This window comes from Leptinotarsa decemlineata, unplaced genomic scaffold, assembly GCF_025532065.1.
Source record: "Leptinotarsa decemlineata unplaced genomic scaffold, Ldec_3_MD MMD2_P_RNA_scaffold_2, whole genome shotgun sequence".
Taxonomy (NCBI): domain Eukaryota; kingdom Metazoa; phylum Arthropoda; class Insecta; order Coleoptera; family Chrysomelidae; genus Leptinotarsa; species Leptinotarsa decemlineata.
The window spans coordinates 1996679-2013873 of record NW_027412529.1 but is presented as its reverse complement, the minus strand read 5'-3'; the positions used below and the strand labels follow the sequence as shown (position 1 = coordinate 2013873).

General features: G+C 34.0%; 1 protein-coding gene across 1 annotated transcript in view; it reads right to left on the bottom strand.

Annotated features, from left to right (window-relative positions):
* Window positions 1-17195, bottom strand: part of Pino (protein pinocchio) — a 32870-nt gene that overhangs the window by 13085 nt on the left and 2590 nt on the right. Inside the window, exon 2 of the mRNA XM_023161588.2 lies at window positions 16005-16062. Coding sequence (XP_023017356.1) covers window positions 16005-16051 — 47 coding nt within the window. The 5' untranslated portion in view covers window positions 16052-16062. The remainder of the gene's footprint in view (window positions 1-16004; window positions 16063-17195) is intronic.

Below are 17195 nucleotides of genomic sequence, written 5' to 3'. Positions count from 1 at the left end.
CTTATAAGAATAATTTAGAAAGTCTTCTACATTATATGGTTCTACTTCAATGAGAAAGGATTCAACATTTGTTTTGAATTTGTTGATGTTGTTCAAGGTTTTAATGTTCTCTGGTAGTCTATTAAAAAGTCGTATAGAGGCATAAGAGGGATGTTTTTCAGTTGCTACTAATCTATGTATTGGATAAGATATGTTACTACAATTACGTGTTTGATAATTATGAAGGTCCACACACTTTGTAAAATTATTTTTATGTTTATACAGATATAGTACACATTCATATATATAAATTGCATACACAGTATGTGATTTTTTTTTAAATTCCTCTACAGGTTTCTTGATATTTCATTTCAAATAAACATCTTATTGTTCTTTTCTGAATGGTAAATAAATTAGTCATCTGACTGTTCGATCCCCAAAACATAATCCCAAATCTTAGTGATGCTTCAAAATTTGCAATATAGATAATTTTTAATGTTAGATATTTACTTACTACTCTTAAACTGTAAGATACGTTATTTAATTTTTTTGCTAAGTTTTCTATATGGATATTCCACTGCAAATGCTCATCTAAAAATACTCCCAAAAATTTTGAATTCTTTTCTAATTTCATTTTGCTACCAGACAATTGTACACTACTTGGTGTATCTATTATTTGTTGTTGAGTTCGAAACAAAATAATGTTAGTTTTCTGGAAATTCAATATAAGTTTATTTTTTGCGAACCAATTACTTACTTCACTTAAGAAACAATTTGCCTGTTGAGTTAAATCAAATAAGTTATAACTAGTAACTAATGAGTTTGTGTCATCCGCATATTTAGTACTTACACATTTAACTACATAATATTTATTTATTTATTTACTTGTAATACAATACTCTACAGGACATAGATATTCTGCGAAATTCTTGAATTAGTAAAAAGATAAACAAAAAATTATGAAAAATCTAAACATAACTAAAATTTAATTAAGGCAATGTGAAACTCCGACTTTGAAGTCAGAATTCAACAAAATTCCGAGTCCATTGGAGATAAATCGCTGTGTTCCACAAGGCTCAATTTTAGGTCCTCTTCTATTTCTATTTATTTATTTGTAATACAATACTCTACAGGACATAGCCCAATTACAGAGCAGGAAATCACAGAGTATAATAAATACATCACAAACAAGTGACTATAAAGACTACACATTTTATATTTATTATAGGTGACAAAACAATTATTTTAGGAAGTGGGATTTTATATTTGACAATTTGCAACTAAATATATCTAAATTATCGCTAACAGAATTTGTCACTTTACACATGGTATGAATCGGAGAATTCTCCAGAACATTTGTGCGAGATGTTTTTATATAGAAAGTACTCGGGTGTCCGAGTATTAAACTTTTCCAGTAATGTTGGGCAGTCAACTATGCTTTTGATAATTTCATAGGTTAGTGCAACACTACAGGCTGATTCACGGTGGATGGCACATTAGACGTTTCTGGTGAACCAGACAACGGATCACTTTGAAAATTTAATGGAGGGCATATTCGGACATTCTCTAGCCGACTAAAATATTTTCGACAATGCGGTGTTGCCGCTTCTATTAGAAAGCAGTAGCAACTTTAATTTTTCAAATGGAACACTCTGTATATAATATTATTTTTGGAATCTCCAACAATTGCCCGACAACTTTTCTTGATATTTCCCTATACCAATCTGTTACCGTTTTCGAAATAAAAATTAATTTCAATTTTTTTCTTCGAAAATCATGACTTCTAAAAATGCCGATATCTTTTAGTTAAGAAGTACTATGATATCGAAATTTGGTTTGGAGTTAGGTGATACTTGGACACTTCCCACACGTCAGCCTAATCTCCGTTACTTCAATACAGGGTGGTAAAAAAATACAGTTTTTTCGTTTGCTTGAAAAAGTTGCTGAAATTTGATTATTTTAAATGGAACACCCTATATATTATTGAAAATTCGGAAAGCTGCTGAAATTTGCTTTCTTTCTATGTATATCATACCTATACCTAACTAGTCAAGTTTCGGACTTATGAACATTTATTTGTGAAAATGTCCCTTCAGAATGGTATTTCCATTCGGTATTTGGTAAGCAGGCCATGATTACTATTTGACAGTAGCGTTGTGACATTCTCCTAATAATATCGACATTTTCGTCACTTCAGAAGTTGCAAATACCTTCAAAACGATGGAACAAAACTATTCAAACGAAGTTCTTATGAATTTGTTTATTATTTTTGGACAGTGTGCAAAATTATCAGCAGAACATGTAGAAAGTTCAATGAAATGTATCCGAATCTACCGCCAATGAACCTCAAGAAATTTATACGAATTCAGAACAATTTCAATGCATTTGGATCAACTTTAAAAGCACCAAGAAACTTGCCTCGACCCGTAACTTTCGAAGACAACCAGATTAATGTCTTAGCATATTTTCACGCATTTCCCGAGTCATCAATAAGAAGTGCTGAAGAAGATTTGGGTATAAAATATTCATCGGTTCAAAGAATCTTGCGAAGACATAAAATGCATGATTATAAATTCGCCAAAATTCAAGCAATGAAGCCTCAAGATCCTCAACAGAGAGTAGTATTTTGTGAAATGTTGTTGACACGCATTCAAGAAGATCCACTTTTTTTAAATAAAATTATTTGGACTGATGAATCGAAATTTTCGAGAGAAGGGATTTTCAATAGAAAAAATCGTCATTATTGGTCCAGTGAAAATCCTCACGTCACAAAAGAAGCCGGATTTCAAGAAAAATTTAGTTTTAATGTCTTCTGCATGTTGATGGACAACAAATTGAGGTACGTGATATACGAGGAGTCATTAACATCCAGAAGCTACCTGAATATTTTGGAGAATACTGTAGACAGTTTCGTGGATAATCTGCCACTCGAAGATTATCGAAACTGTTGGTACCAACTAGACGGAACTCCTGCACATTGCACAAGAGAAGTGAGCGCAGAACTGGATAGACTATTTGACGATCGGTGAATGAGGCGCTTGGGACCATGGAATTGGACAGCGAGATCACCCGATCTTAATCCATTAGATTTTTATTTGTGGGGAATGTTTAAAGAAAAAGTTTACAAAATACCCGTGCGTTCGAGAGATGAATTGTTAGAAAGGATTGCCCAAACATTTGAAGATTTGGATCCCAATGAAATCAGATCTGCCACCACGAAAGCAGTCAACACCCGCATTTCAAAGTACTTGGAAGTGAACGGCCAGCGATTCGAACATATTTTGAAATATTCCACATGATTGTTTTACTTTTTTATAATTATTCATATCAATATTTCCAATTTCAAGTTTCTTGGTGCTTTTTTAAAGTTTATCCAAACATATTGAAATTGTTCTGAATTCGTATAAATTTCTTGAGGTTCATTGGCGGTAGATTCGGATACATTTCATTGAACTTTCTACATGTTCTGCTGATAATTTTGTCACACTGTCCAAAAATAATAAACAAATTCATAAGAACTTCGTTTGAATAGTTTTGTTCCATCGTTTTGAAGGTATTTGCAACTTCTGAAGTGACGAAAATGTCGATATTATTAGGAGAATGTCACAACGCTACTGTCAAATAGTAATCATGGCCTGCTTACCAAATACCGAATGGAAATGCCATTCTGAAGGGACATTTTCACAAATAAATGTTCATAAGTCCGAAACTTGACTAGTTAGGTATAGGTATGATATACATAGAAAGAAAGCAAATTTCAGCAGCTTTCCGAATTTTCAATAATATATAGGGTGTTCCATTTAAAATAATCAAATTTCAGCAACTTTTTCAAGCAAACGAAAAAACTGTATTTTTTTACCACCCTGTATTGAAGTAACGGAGATTAGGCTGACGTGTGGGAAGTGTCCTAGTATCACCTAATTCCAAACCAAATTTCGATATCATAGTACTTCTTAACTAAAAGATATCGGCATTTTTAGAAGTCATGATTTTCGAAGAAAAAAATTGAAATTAATTTTTATTTCGAAAACGGTAACAGATAGGTTTATAGGGAAATATCAAGAAAAGTTGTCGGGCAATTGTTGGAGATTCCAAAAATAATATTATATACAGAGTGTTCCATTTGAAAAATCAAAGTTGCTACTGCTTTCTAATAGAAGCGGCAACACCGCAATGTCGAAAATATTTTAGTTGGCTAGAGAATGTCCGAATATGCCCTCCATTAAATTTTCAAAGTGATCCGTTGTCTGGTTCACCAGAAACGTCTAATGTGCCATCCACCGTGAATCAGCCTGTATAAAATACACGCCTTTTTTCGAGACTGCAAAAGTTATGCTTTTGTAGCAATTCAGAGTGGGTTGTTCCCATTGGGGGATAAATGCCATCGGTTTTTAGGCTTGGCAGGGGGCAGAAATGCACTGTAATTTATCAAATTTGTCGAAAAATGACTTTACTGGTCATACTAGAACTAAAGGTAGTTTGAATTGCAAGATCTACACATTTTTTATGAATAATTTATTCAAGTTAATTTCCCTTCTACGCAAGAACATTGTTTGTTTGAAGATGGAGTAGTAGAAAGCCAAAACGCCTATTTCCGAATGTTTGTAGCTACTAGTTTTCAATGGGAAATTGTGAACACGTTCAGGATAATTGGAAGAATTCGAGAGGAATTAAAAACTCAAAACTGGGTTCATAACCGAATCAACATAATTTACAAAAAATGAACAAAAAAAATTATTCAACTGGTCGCAGTGTAGAATTACGAGTACCAATTATTTATTATACAAGAGAAATTGAAAAAATAACGTACTGAAAACTGGGTTTTCAACTAGTCTAGAGACTTATTATGAATGTTATGACCAGCGGGATTTCACGTTATGTTAATAGTAGGAATTCACACCGACTTATAAATAGATGAACCTATATTTTATTATAATTCATTGAAATTGTTTCTTAGAAACATTACTGTTACTATTAATAGAACGCAACTGACATTTCAAAGATCTCAACAAAAGTTTCCAATAGCAGATTAGATAAATGACGCCCGCAAGTGATTTATGTAAATAACCGAAGATTACGATTGTCAAATCAATCCCAAAAACAAATATTGGAAAGATTCTTATTTACTTTCTTGATGAAGATAAACGAAGGGAACACTTCGTTTGTTCGACAGGATGTATCCCGGCCTCAGAATCAAAGATAACTTTTATCGGAATGATCCTGAGAAAAGTTTAGTTATAGTTTGAAATGGTTCGTAAGGATCAAACAGGTGTGAAGTTATCCACATCCGCAAAGTACACTGAGAAAAAAATATCGCATTATTATTTTTTCATTTATCGACTCTGCACACCTACCATTCTTCAATATGATACGCTTATTGACTGGATTAGTAAAAAACAGAGCCGTCCTAGTTTATTAAACTGTCTGAAGGGGTGAAAATAGGGTGGAAATATTAAAAAAAATCGTAACATGAAATATCGACTTTGTACACCTACAAAATTGAGATATGTTATTCCTGATGATCTATTCGACTGAAAAAAGTTCACGTTATAGTTTTCCAGGCTGTCTGAGGGGGTGAAAATAGGGTGGAAAGTTGAAAAAATCGTATCTTCGAAAATTGAATGTGTACACCAAGAAGTTTGAGATATGTTATCCATGTCGATCTATTCGACAGAAAAAAACATCACTTCATAGTTTTCCAGGCCGTTTGAGGGGTGAACATGGGGTGAAAATATCAAAAAATGTCTCAACATGAAAAATCGACTTTGTACACCAACAAAATTGAGATATGTTATTCCTGATGATCTATTTGACTGAAAAAACTTCACGTTATAGTTTTCCAGGCCGTCTGAGGAGGTGAAAATGGGGTGGAAACTTGAAAAAATCATATATTCAAAAATTGAGTTTGTACACCTACAAGGTTAAGAGATGTTATTACTGACACCCGATTTGACGATAAAAACTTCACGTTATATTTTTCCAGGCAGTCTGAGGGGGTGAAAATGGGGTGGAAACTTGAAAAAATCAAATATTTAAAAATTGAGTTTGTACACCTACAAAATTGAGATATGTTATTCCTGATGATCTATTCGAATAAAAAAACTTCACGTTATAGTTTTCCAGGTCGTCTGAGGGGGTGAAAATGGGGTGGAAATTTGAAAAAATCATATATTCAAAAATTGAGTTTGTACACCTATAAGATTACGAGATGTTATTACTGACACCCGATTTGACGAGAAAAAGCTTTACCTTATAGTTTTTCAGGCCGTCTGAGGGGGTGAAAATGGGGTGGAAACTTGAAAAAATCATATATTTGAAAATTGAGCTTGTACACCTACAAGGTTAAGAGATGTTATTACTGACACCCGATTTGACGATAAAAACTTCACGTTATATTTTTCCAGGCAGTCTGAGGGGGTGAAAATGGGGTGGAAACTTGAAAAAATCATATATTTAAAAATTGAGTTTGTACACCTACAAAATTGAGATATGTTATTCCTGATGATCTATTCGACTGAAAAAACTTCACGTTATAGTTTTCCAGGTTGTCTGAGGGGGTGAAAATGGGGTGGAAATTTGAAAAAATCATATATTCAAAATTTGAGTTTGTACACCTATAAGATTAAGAGATGTTATTACTGACACCCGATTTGACGAGAAAAAGCTTTACCTTATAGTTTTTCAGGCCGTCTGAGGGGGTGAAAATGGGGTGGAAACTTGAAGAAATCATATATTTGAAAATTGAGTTTGTATACCTACAAAATTGAGATATGTTATTCCTGATGATCTATTCGACTGAAAAAACTTCACGTTATAGTTTTCCAGGTTGTCTGAGGGGGTGAAAATGGGGTGTAAATTTGAAAAAAATCATATATTCAAAATTTGAGTTTGTACACCTATAAGATTAAGAGATGTTATTACTGACACCCGATTTGACGAGAAAAAGCTTTACCTTATAGTTTTTCAGGCCGTCTGAGGGGGTGAAAATGGGGTGGAAACTTGAAGAAATCATATATTTGAAAATTGAGTTTGTATACCTACAAAATTGAGATATGTTATTCCTGATGATCTATTCGACTGAAAAAACTTCACGTTATAGTTTTCCAGGTTGTCTGAGGGGGTGAAAATGGGGTGGAAATTTGAAAAAATCAAATATTCAAAAATTGAGTTTGTACACCTATAAAATTAGTAGATGTTATTTCTGATACCCGATTTGATGGGAAAAACTTCACGTTATAGTTTTCCAAGCCGTCTGAAGGGGTGAAAATGGGGTGGGAATTTGAAAAAAATCATATATTCAGAAATTGAGTTTGTACACCTACAAAATTGAAATATGTTATTCCTGGGTGGAAACTTGAAAAAATCAAATATTTAAAAATTGAGTTTGTACACCTACAAAATTGAAATATGTTATTCCTGATGATCTATTCGAATGAAAAAACTTCACGTTATAGTTTTCCAGGCAGTCTGAGGGGGTGAAAATGGGGTGGAAACTTGAAAAAATCATATATTTAAAAATTGAGTTTGTACACCTACAAAATTGAAATATGTTAATCCTGATGATCTATTCGAATAAAAAAACTTCACGTTATAGTTTTCCAGGTCGTCTGAGGGGGTGAAAATGGGGTGGAAATTTGAAAAAATCATATATTCAGAAATTGAGTTTGTACACCTATAAGATTGAGAGATGTTATTACTGACACCCGATTTGACGAGAAAAACTTCACGTTATATTTTTCCAGGCAGTCTGAGGGGGTGAAAATGGGGTGGAAATTTGAAAAAAATCATATATTCAGAAATTGAGTTTGTACACCTATAAAATTGAGAGATGTTATTACTGACAGCCGATTTGACGAGAAAAATTTCACGTTATATTTTTCCAGGCAGTCTGAGGGGGTGAAAATGGGGTGGAAACTTGAAAAAATCAAATATTTAAAAATTGAGTTTGTACACCTACAAAATTGAAATATGTTATTCCTGATGATCTATTCTAATGAAAAAACTTCACGTTATAGTTTTCCAGGTCGTCTGAGGGGGTGAAAATGGGGTGGAAATTTAAAAAAAATCATATATTTGAAAATTAAATTTGTACACCTACAAGATTAAGATATGTTATTCCTGACACCCGATTTGACGATAAAAACGTTATAGTTTTCCAGGCCGTCTGACGGGGTTAAAATGGGTGGAAGTTGAAAAAATCTTATCTTCGAAAATTGAATGTGTGCATCTACAAGTTTCAGATATGTTATCTATCATGATCTATTCGGCTGAAAAAACTTCCTGTTTTCCAGGCCGTCTGAGGGGGTGAAGTTGTTTCAGCCGAATAGATCATCAGAAATAACATATCTCAATTTTGTAGGTGTACAAAGTCGATTTTTCATGTTACGATTTTTTTAAATATTTCCACCTTATTTTCACCCCTTCAGACAGTTTAATAAACTAGGACGGCTCTGTTTTTTTACTAATTCAGTCAATAAGCGTATCATATTGAAGAATGGTAGGTGTGCAAAGTCGATAAATGAAAACATAATAATGCGATTTTTTCTCAGTGTACTTTGTGTGTGTGTACACCAGTAAGGATCAATAGTTACTTTCTCAGGGAATACAAAATGATACATTTTTCATTGATCATGAATTTGGCAGGAAACTGTCTACGAAGTGTTGTATATCATGAATATCATTTATCATGAATTTGGCAGGGAACTGTCTACGAAGTGTTGTATATCATGAATATCTTATAGTTTCAACAAAGCACACACGAGTATAGAAGACAAAAATTGGCACAGATTATTTAATTTGCTAGCTGAAATTTCATGGAAATCTTTGAAAATGAAATCCATGATAATATCTGGTACAGATTTTTCATCTTCACACAGTAATATTGATAAATTCAAGAAAGAACTTGAGAATATTCTGCAAGTTACCACAATTTGATGCTTTTTTTGTATATTCCTCTTTTTATGGACGCCCCGGACTATTCAACAATAAAAATAGCTGTTCAAGTTCATGATATCGTCATGAAATTCGACTAGACCAATTACCACCAAGGTCGAATACGGTCCATTAGAATTTCCTTTTCGAGACACGTTGAACAACTCGAACATTAGTTACAGATAAACATTCGGAGCGTAGCGAAAAAATGACATTTTTTTAATAATAATTATTATCATACAATAAGCTTTTGTTTCGTATGGAAATCGAGTGCGATATTTTTGTTGGTTGTTTTTGCAAAGATTGATAGGCGGCAGGTCTTGATCCCGAGTTTCCTGTTGTGCCAAAAATAACTTGTTGTGTATGAATAAAAATTAAAAAAAAAGATAATATTTATGTTTCTGTAGACATAAATTATAAAAATATTCATTTATTTAATAATCAGAATTGAACATTGAGGCAACAACAATAATTTAAATTTTCGTATCTTATCGTTTCGTTCTCGAACCTTCAACATCACCTGGTCTACTGTTCAGTCATCAGATAGTCTCATACAAAAATGATCTTGAAGAGTCAGCTACGTTCTGTTGATAACAGACATATGACTCAATTTTATCAGTATTGTCTTTATCTGAAATAGTTGATTCAGCGTTTGAATTGGAAAAATTCCTGATAATTTCAAATCGAGTCAATGATGACTCCAATATCGACAAATATGTATGTTGGCCGCTCTTTCCAAACACACAGGCCAACGATGAAAAAACTTTTTACTCAAAACACCTTATTATTCTGTTTTTTAGGGTGCTAAATCCAAATACGACACTTATTAAGCCTACCATTTTTTCACATTTGCACATCAATTTATTACATTTTTCGATTTATTACAGAATTCAACAGCTATTATATACTACAAATAAAATTGTAAACTAATTTGTGCTGGATGTAGAAGAGTTGGCAGCACTGCTTAAACACACTTACTGTCCAGAAAAAAAGAAATTATATTGTTCTGTTCACAGCTGATGTTTTGTTTACTGTCAACAGTGTCAACCTAACCTCACTTTCTGGTTTCCAGTACATGTGCTCATCAAAATGTCTAATAGCGGTTTCAAGAACTCTGCTGACAGTTTTTGTTATATTTGTGGTGAGTTTGTTATTAAAAAACATCAAAGAAACATTACAGACTTTGTAAAAAAGGTTTATTTCTCATATTTTGGAATTAAACTTGTTGATCAGGATAAATCTTGGGACCCCCATAAGGTATGTTATGTTTGTGTTGAAATCTTAGAAAATGGTCAAAAAAAGAGAACAAAGCCGCTGTTTCTATGATATGAAGGGAACCTAGAAACCACACTGATGATTGCTACTTTTGTAGTGTTGATATTACTGACCATAACTCGAAAAACAAGAAGGTAATAAGCTACCTATGATGCACTGTTTGGAACCTTTGGTGTAGTAATGAATATTACTGGAGTTTTTCCCAACACCAAATCGTTATTTTTAACACCTCGACACGTGTTTCGATCATCAAGTGATCATCTTCAAAGAGGAAGGTTAAAACTGGAAACTAACACGAAGCTGACGCTATTTATGCTATTAAGGTAACCCATAGAGGTAAACCATCCAGGCGTACCATTATTTCACAATATAAGTTTATATTAAACAATTTTCAGCTATATAAAAATTAATTTCACAATATTGCCTATCCAAATTTATTTTTGCAATATGTCCTTATGTAGTAATCAGCAAATCCAACAATATTATTTTATTTTATTTTACTTTATATAGCTAAAAATTGTTTTATACAGGGTGTTTCTTAAACACATGCTAATATTTAAGGAGGTAATTTTTAGACCCATTTTAAGGAAAAAACGTACTATGGACGTATGTCCTAAACGCCTTAACTTTTGAGATACAGGGTGGCAAAGTTTTCAAAAATAATCAGTTTTTTAATAATAACTGAGATAATTTTGGAGACATCTTTGGCATATTTGGTACATATGTTCCATGCCTCAAGGCGCATTTTCTGATGTACAATTTTCTTAATTTTCTCTGCCAGTGGCGTACGTACGAGTTTTGAAATATATATTTTTGGCGAAAAAATACTACGCCACTGCTTTATCTTGAATTAAAAATTATTTTTAAAATCTCCATACATTTTTGAGCACATTTGATTTGCTGGGTTTTCTTTGTCCGACGCATGGTAAATTTATTTTTTTGCAGATTGTTTTCAAATATTATTAGGGAATTGGTAATGCGTTATGAAGCAATTTTCAGATTCTCATTCATTTTGGAATCGATCTAATTTCTTAATTTGCTTTCTGTCGATTTTTATTTTTTTGAGTGAAAATCATGCGTCGGACAAAGAAATACCAAGAGATCAAATGTTCTCCAAAATAAATGAGGATTTTAAAAATGATTTTATTTTGAAAAGAAAGCATTGGCGTAGTACTTTTTCCCCAAAAATATTCAATGCGGAACCCGTAGGGATGCCACTGTTTGAAAAAACACAAATTTGTGTACATCAGAAAATGCGCCTTGAGGCATGGAACATATGTACCAAATATGCCAAAGATGTCTACAAAATTATCTCAGTTATTATTAAAAAACTGCTTACACAACACAACAAAAAAATATTTTTTGAATGTTTCCTACACTAAATTAGTCAATTTCTACTAATTTTGGGGTGATAAAAACGAAAATAACAATGAAAAATTTTTATTAGCTCTGGTTTTTGAGATACACAGTACTTAATCTTAAAGAGTAGTTATACTATACGTGAAAAGTGAAAGTACATAAAACAATATTGTTATGTTTCTTTTAGAATATTTTAAGTACAAAATTAATAGAAAAAAACATTATTCTTGGTGTTTTGACAAATAAAAGAAGTTTGTACCACCAAATTTCAATTAGGTCCATCCGATTCATTGTAAGATCGCTGTCGTTTAGCATGTCTTTTATAAAACACTTCTGGAGCATCCCTATACACAGACCAGCAGTAGTCTGCAAGCATTGCTTCATTCCAACGGCCCTGATATCTCTGTTCCATTAAGGCAATGTCTTGATGGAATCTTTCTCCATGTTCGTCACTCACAGCTCCACAGTTTTGTGGGAAGAAATTAAGATGAGAGTGAAGAAAATGAATTTTTAAGGACATGTTGCATCCAAGTTGGTGGTAAGCTTGAAGAAGCTCTTTAACCAATGCTGTGAAGTTATCATCTCTTTTGTTACCTAAAAACCCATGTACAACCCCCTTAAAAGCTTCCCAGGCTCTTTTTTCATTTCTTGTTAAAATCATGTCAAAAGCAGGATCATTTACGACTTCACGGATTTGAGGCCCAATAAAGATGCCTTCCTTGATTTTAGCATCACTCAACCTGGGAAACTTTGCTCTCAAGTACTTAAAAGCTTGTCCTTCCTGGTCCATGGCCTTCACAAAGTTTTTCATTAGTCCCAACTTAATATGTAATGAGGGAAGGAGAACATCCTTAGGATCTACAAGAGGCTCGTAAACTACATTTTTCTCATTAGGGTTTAGGTCTCGTGTAGGCCAGTTCATTTTTTTATAGTGAGATTTTCTATCCCGACTGTCCCACAGACACAAAAAACAACAGTACTTGGTGAACCCTAATTGCATTCCTAGGAGTATAGCAATGACTTTCAGATCACCACAGATGTGCCACTTGTGTTGTTCATATTTGATTGATTGGAGAAGTGTTTTCATATTTATATACGTTTCCTTCATATGAACTGCATGACCTATAGGAATAGAGGGTAGCTGATTTCCATTATGCAGAAGTACAGCTTTTAAGCTTAGTTTTGAAGAGTCTATAAACAGTCTCCATTCAGATGGAGTGTGATCCAAATTCAAGCAGTCCGTCAAACCATTAACATCAGAACAAACTACGAGGTTTTCTTTTTTCTCAAAAAAAGGAAGCAAATCTTTTTGACGCTGTCTGTACTGAGATATTTTCACATCATGTTTTAGAAGATTCCACTGTTGTAGTCTTGGCCCTAACAGCTCAGCCTTTTCCTTAGACAAACGAAGATCTCTTATAAGGTCACTCAACTCTGCTTGACTAATTCTGTGCGGATCACTAGACCTATCGCTTACCTCAAAATCAGGGTCATAGGATGTAGAAGGATGGGTTGCTCCTTCTAAACAGTCTTCATCACCTTCCTCTAAAATTTCATAGTTTTGGGGTGGAGAAGGGACTGGCAAATTGTCTGAGTGTGGTACAGGCCGAAGAGCAGATGGGAGATTAGGGTATTTAACCGTTCTTCTTTTCTTCATAGATAAACCTTGCTTAATGGGAGGAGTTAAGCAGAAATAACAGTCGTCTGTATGATTGGTAGGCTCACGCCAAACCATAGGTACTGCAAAAGCCATTGCTCGGTTTTTATTTTTCAGCCACTCTCGCAATATGATGGAACAAGAATTACAACATTGTTGTGTTGTGTTATTTTTGAAAACTTTGCCACCCTGTATCTCAAAAGTTAAGGCGTTTAGGACATACGTCCATAGGAAGTATGTCCTAAAATATATATCAGCAAGATGAAGAGTTCCAATGTACTACAGCAAATATAGAGCCTAAACTGTCTACTCAGATTGATCTTAACGACTTAGGGATCTAGGGTTAACAAAAGAAAAAGCTGAAATATTTGGTTCTAGACTAAAAGAAAAGAACTTTTTAACAGTTGGAACTAGCATATACGTGTATAGGAAGAGAAATTTTTTGAACAAGAAGGTGATTTATTGTACTGCTTGGACATTCCAGGTCTGATCAAAAAGTTTGATGTTGAATACAAAAAAGAAGACTGGAGGCTGTTTATCGACTCTTCCAAACCTAGTTTAAAAACTGTTTTATTACACAATAGTAACACTGTTGGCCATTCTGTACAAACGAAAGAGGCCTATAAAATCCTAGAAATAGTGTTGATAAAATTGGCTATTTTAGTCATGATTGGATGATATGTGGTGACTTGAAAGTAACATTCATGCTACTTGGTCAGCAAGGCGGTTTAACCAAATTTTCATGTTTTTTGTGTGAATAGGACAGTAGAGAAAGAGATCAACATTGGTGCAGAAAGAACTGGCCTGTGAGGTGAGATGAACTCTGAATTATACAGAAGATAATTTTCTCTACTCAGTTTGTATTTCAAACATACGTTGTGTAATAAAAATCAGATATCATCCACTTTAAATGAATGGTAACAAATTGCACTTACATGGAGCACTGTCACCCTCACTGGTATACACCGATGTTTTGCCTTAAGACACTTGCACCAAGGCTCTTCAGTACCAAATTGGATAACATTATAGTAAATAATTAATAACTCCTAAAAATATAACCCCTCAATTCAAATAAGATTCCTCTTGGCTGGGATTAAATCAAATAGGTGAATGAATGTCATTACGATGTCATCGATGACATAAGCAGATCAAGCTTATTCCATGACATTAAAAATCGTAATTCATGAATTAATTGTGTGTATTTTCTATAATGTTATCCAATTTGGTACTGAAAAGCCTTAGGGCAAGTGTCTTACGGCGAAACATCGATGTATACCAGTGAGGATGACAGTGTTCCATGTGAGTGCAATTTGTTACCATTCATTTAAAGTAGAAATCATGTGAATGATATCTGATTTTATTTCACAACGAATATTTGAAATACAAACTGAGTAGAGAAACGTATCTTCTGTATAATTCAGTGTTCATATAGAAGTATTTGTTTCGAAAGAATTTTTTTTTTGTTAATTCAACCTCGTATATTTGAAATAATTGAACAGGATCCAACATGTCAAGATGAATTTATCCATTTTCAACAAGACGGTGCACCACCCCATTATGCCAGCAGGTTTGAAATATTTTGAATAATCATTTTGAAGGACAATGGATCGGCAGAAGAGGTTCAATTGAATGGCCAGCACGATCACCAGATTTAACACCACTGGACTACTTTTTGTGGGGATATTTAAAGTCTAAAGTTTATGCTACACCGCCAGCCAATTTGGATGAATTACGTTGTAGAATTATTGATGAATGCCGAGCTATAACTCCTGAGATGTTGAATAATGTAAGAGCAAAATTCGAACAAAATCTTTATTGTTGCATGGAGCAAAATGGCGCACATTTTGAACATTTACTCTAAATTTCCTATATGAGTGAGTTACCCTTATTAGGTGTTACTTTTTTTGTGTGCTTTAAAAACAATTATTGGGATTTATTAACCCTAAAACAGTTTTTTAAACTTTTCTGTGTCATCAGCATTCAAGGAAATCAGCAGGTTGTATTCGTTGTGTAGGTAATTTTTTAGTATGATTCACTTTTTTATCAGAAGCATAAAATATCCACGTCAAAAGGCAACCTTCATAAGGAGGTGCCACTCAATTTACCTAAAATGTAAGGGTGGTAACCAACCCCATCCCCCGAAAAAATCTCCTCGTAATAAACAAATAATTTTTACTTTTTTACGAAATCAAATGGACACGTATTAGCAGGTTGTCATAAAAAGCAAAATTTATATTTTTTTATAAAAGTTCTGAACGTAAAATGTACCTTAAAAACAATTTGATTTATTTTAAAAAGAGTTGAACTCAATAAAAATACCTTTAAATCTTCAAATTATCTCGAAAACTAATCGTTACAAAATTTTTATTTTAACCTAACCTAACCTAACGTGTGTTAGGAATCACACGTTAAAAGGTAAGACCTCGTTAATCCTTAGCTCGCACAAGTTTCGACTTCTGAGGGTTGTCGTTCGTAGGGGTGCGACAGCTGGTTAACGGAAAAACAGATTTTAAACAGATTTTTTAAACAGAGTTGTAAAGGTATTCGAAAGACCTTTAAAACAAGGTGCCACTCGACCTACTTTCCCTATCTAAATAAGGGTCGTCGGATGCACCCCTCCGAGGGGGTGCGTACTACAAAAAATCTGATTAGTCTGAAAGGTGTCCCCCTTTAATTAGAAATCGACGTGTCCGAGCTTTTTTTTAAAATCTTACTTTTTATATTCAAAAAACGGCTCTGTTCAGCTTTCGTTGTTACATACTGTATATTGTTGATTGATTCATATATTATCATTATCACTCACCTCAAACTGACAACCAGTTTTGGACGTTGTACGCTGGCAAGAGACATTGTTGAAGAATCTGGAAAGAATAAGACCCAATTAGAAACGATACATGAAAAACTAATTATTGTTTTCTAGTATACCACACACAAATTAAAACAACATGAGGTTCGAAACAGTTCTAGGAAAGCTAATTTTTTCACATAAAACCACTAATTGGAATTGATACGCGCAAAAAATTCGTGATCTGATACGATCTCCTTCATTTCAGTAACACAATCGATCATAAATATTTGATATCGCATTGACGTCACGTTGAATTTTGATATCATCGACAAGAAGGCGTTTGTTAAATATTTCTAAGGTTTCATCTTATTTCCTCTGTATATAACCTTGAATTCGATAGTAGCTATGAACTACAAAACAGTAGTAAAATTAATATCAGACAATCGAATATACAGGGTGTTTCAAATTTGATCCTCACCATTGGGATCTCGAAAACTATGAGAGATACGAAGATGGTAAAATGAATAATCTGAAAGTGTCGACTTTGTACATTCTATGCAGTTCTTGCTCAGCAATTAAACTGGAAATATTGTGCTTTAACATGGAACGCCATCACTTACCATTGGCTGATATGAATAGAGCTGTAGGGCTTCTTCAAGGTGGCATGCGACAAAATGATGTAGCTCTTCGTTTGGGGGTCTCCCAAAGTGTTATCAGTCGATTGTGGCGGCGTTTCCGTGAAACTAGCAGTCCAGCCGAACAACATCCAGGGCGAGGACGCGCTACAACTGCAGTTCAAGACCGATTTTTGGTCTTAACCGCAAGAAGACAACCGACAATCACAGCACCTGAGTTGGTTAACGTGTTGCAGCAGACGCACCAGGTAACCATTGGTCGTGATACTGTCAGAAATCGACTGCATGAAGCAGATCTCCACAACAGAAGGCCACTTAGATGTCCACCTTTGTCGAGAGGCAATCGCGGTAGAAGATTAGAGTGGTGTCAAGAACATCAAAACTGGGATGCAAATGATTGGGCCACAGTTTTGTTTACAGACGAATCCAGATTTGGATTTCATCCAGATTCTCGTCGAGTAAGACTGTGGAGACGACCTGAAAATAATGAACGTTTGAGACACGTCCAGGAAGTCCACACATAAAGCGGTGGTACAATAATGCTATGGGGCGGAATCATGATCGGCGGCAG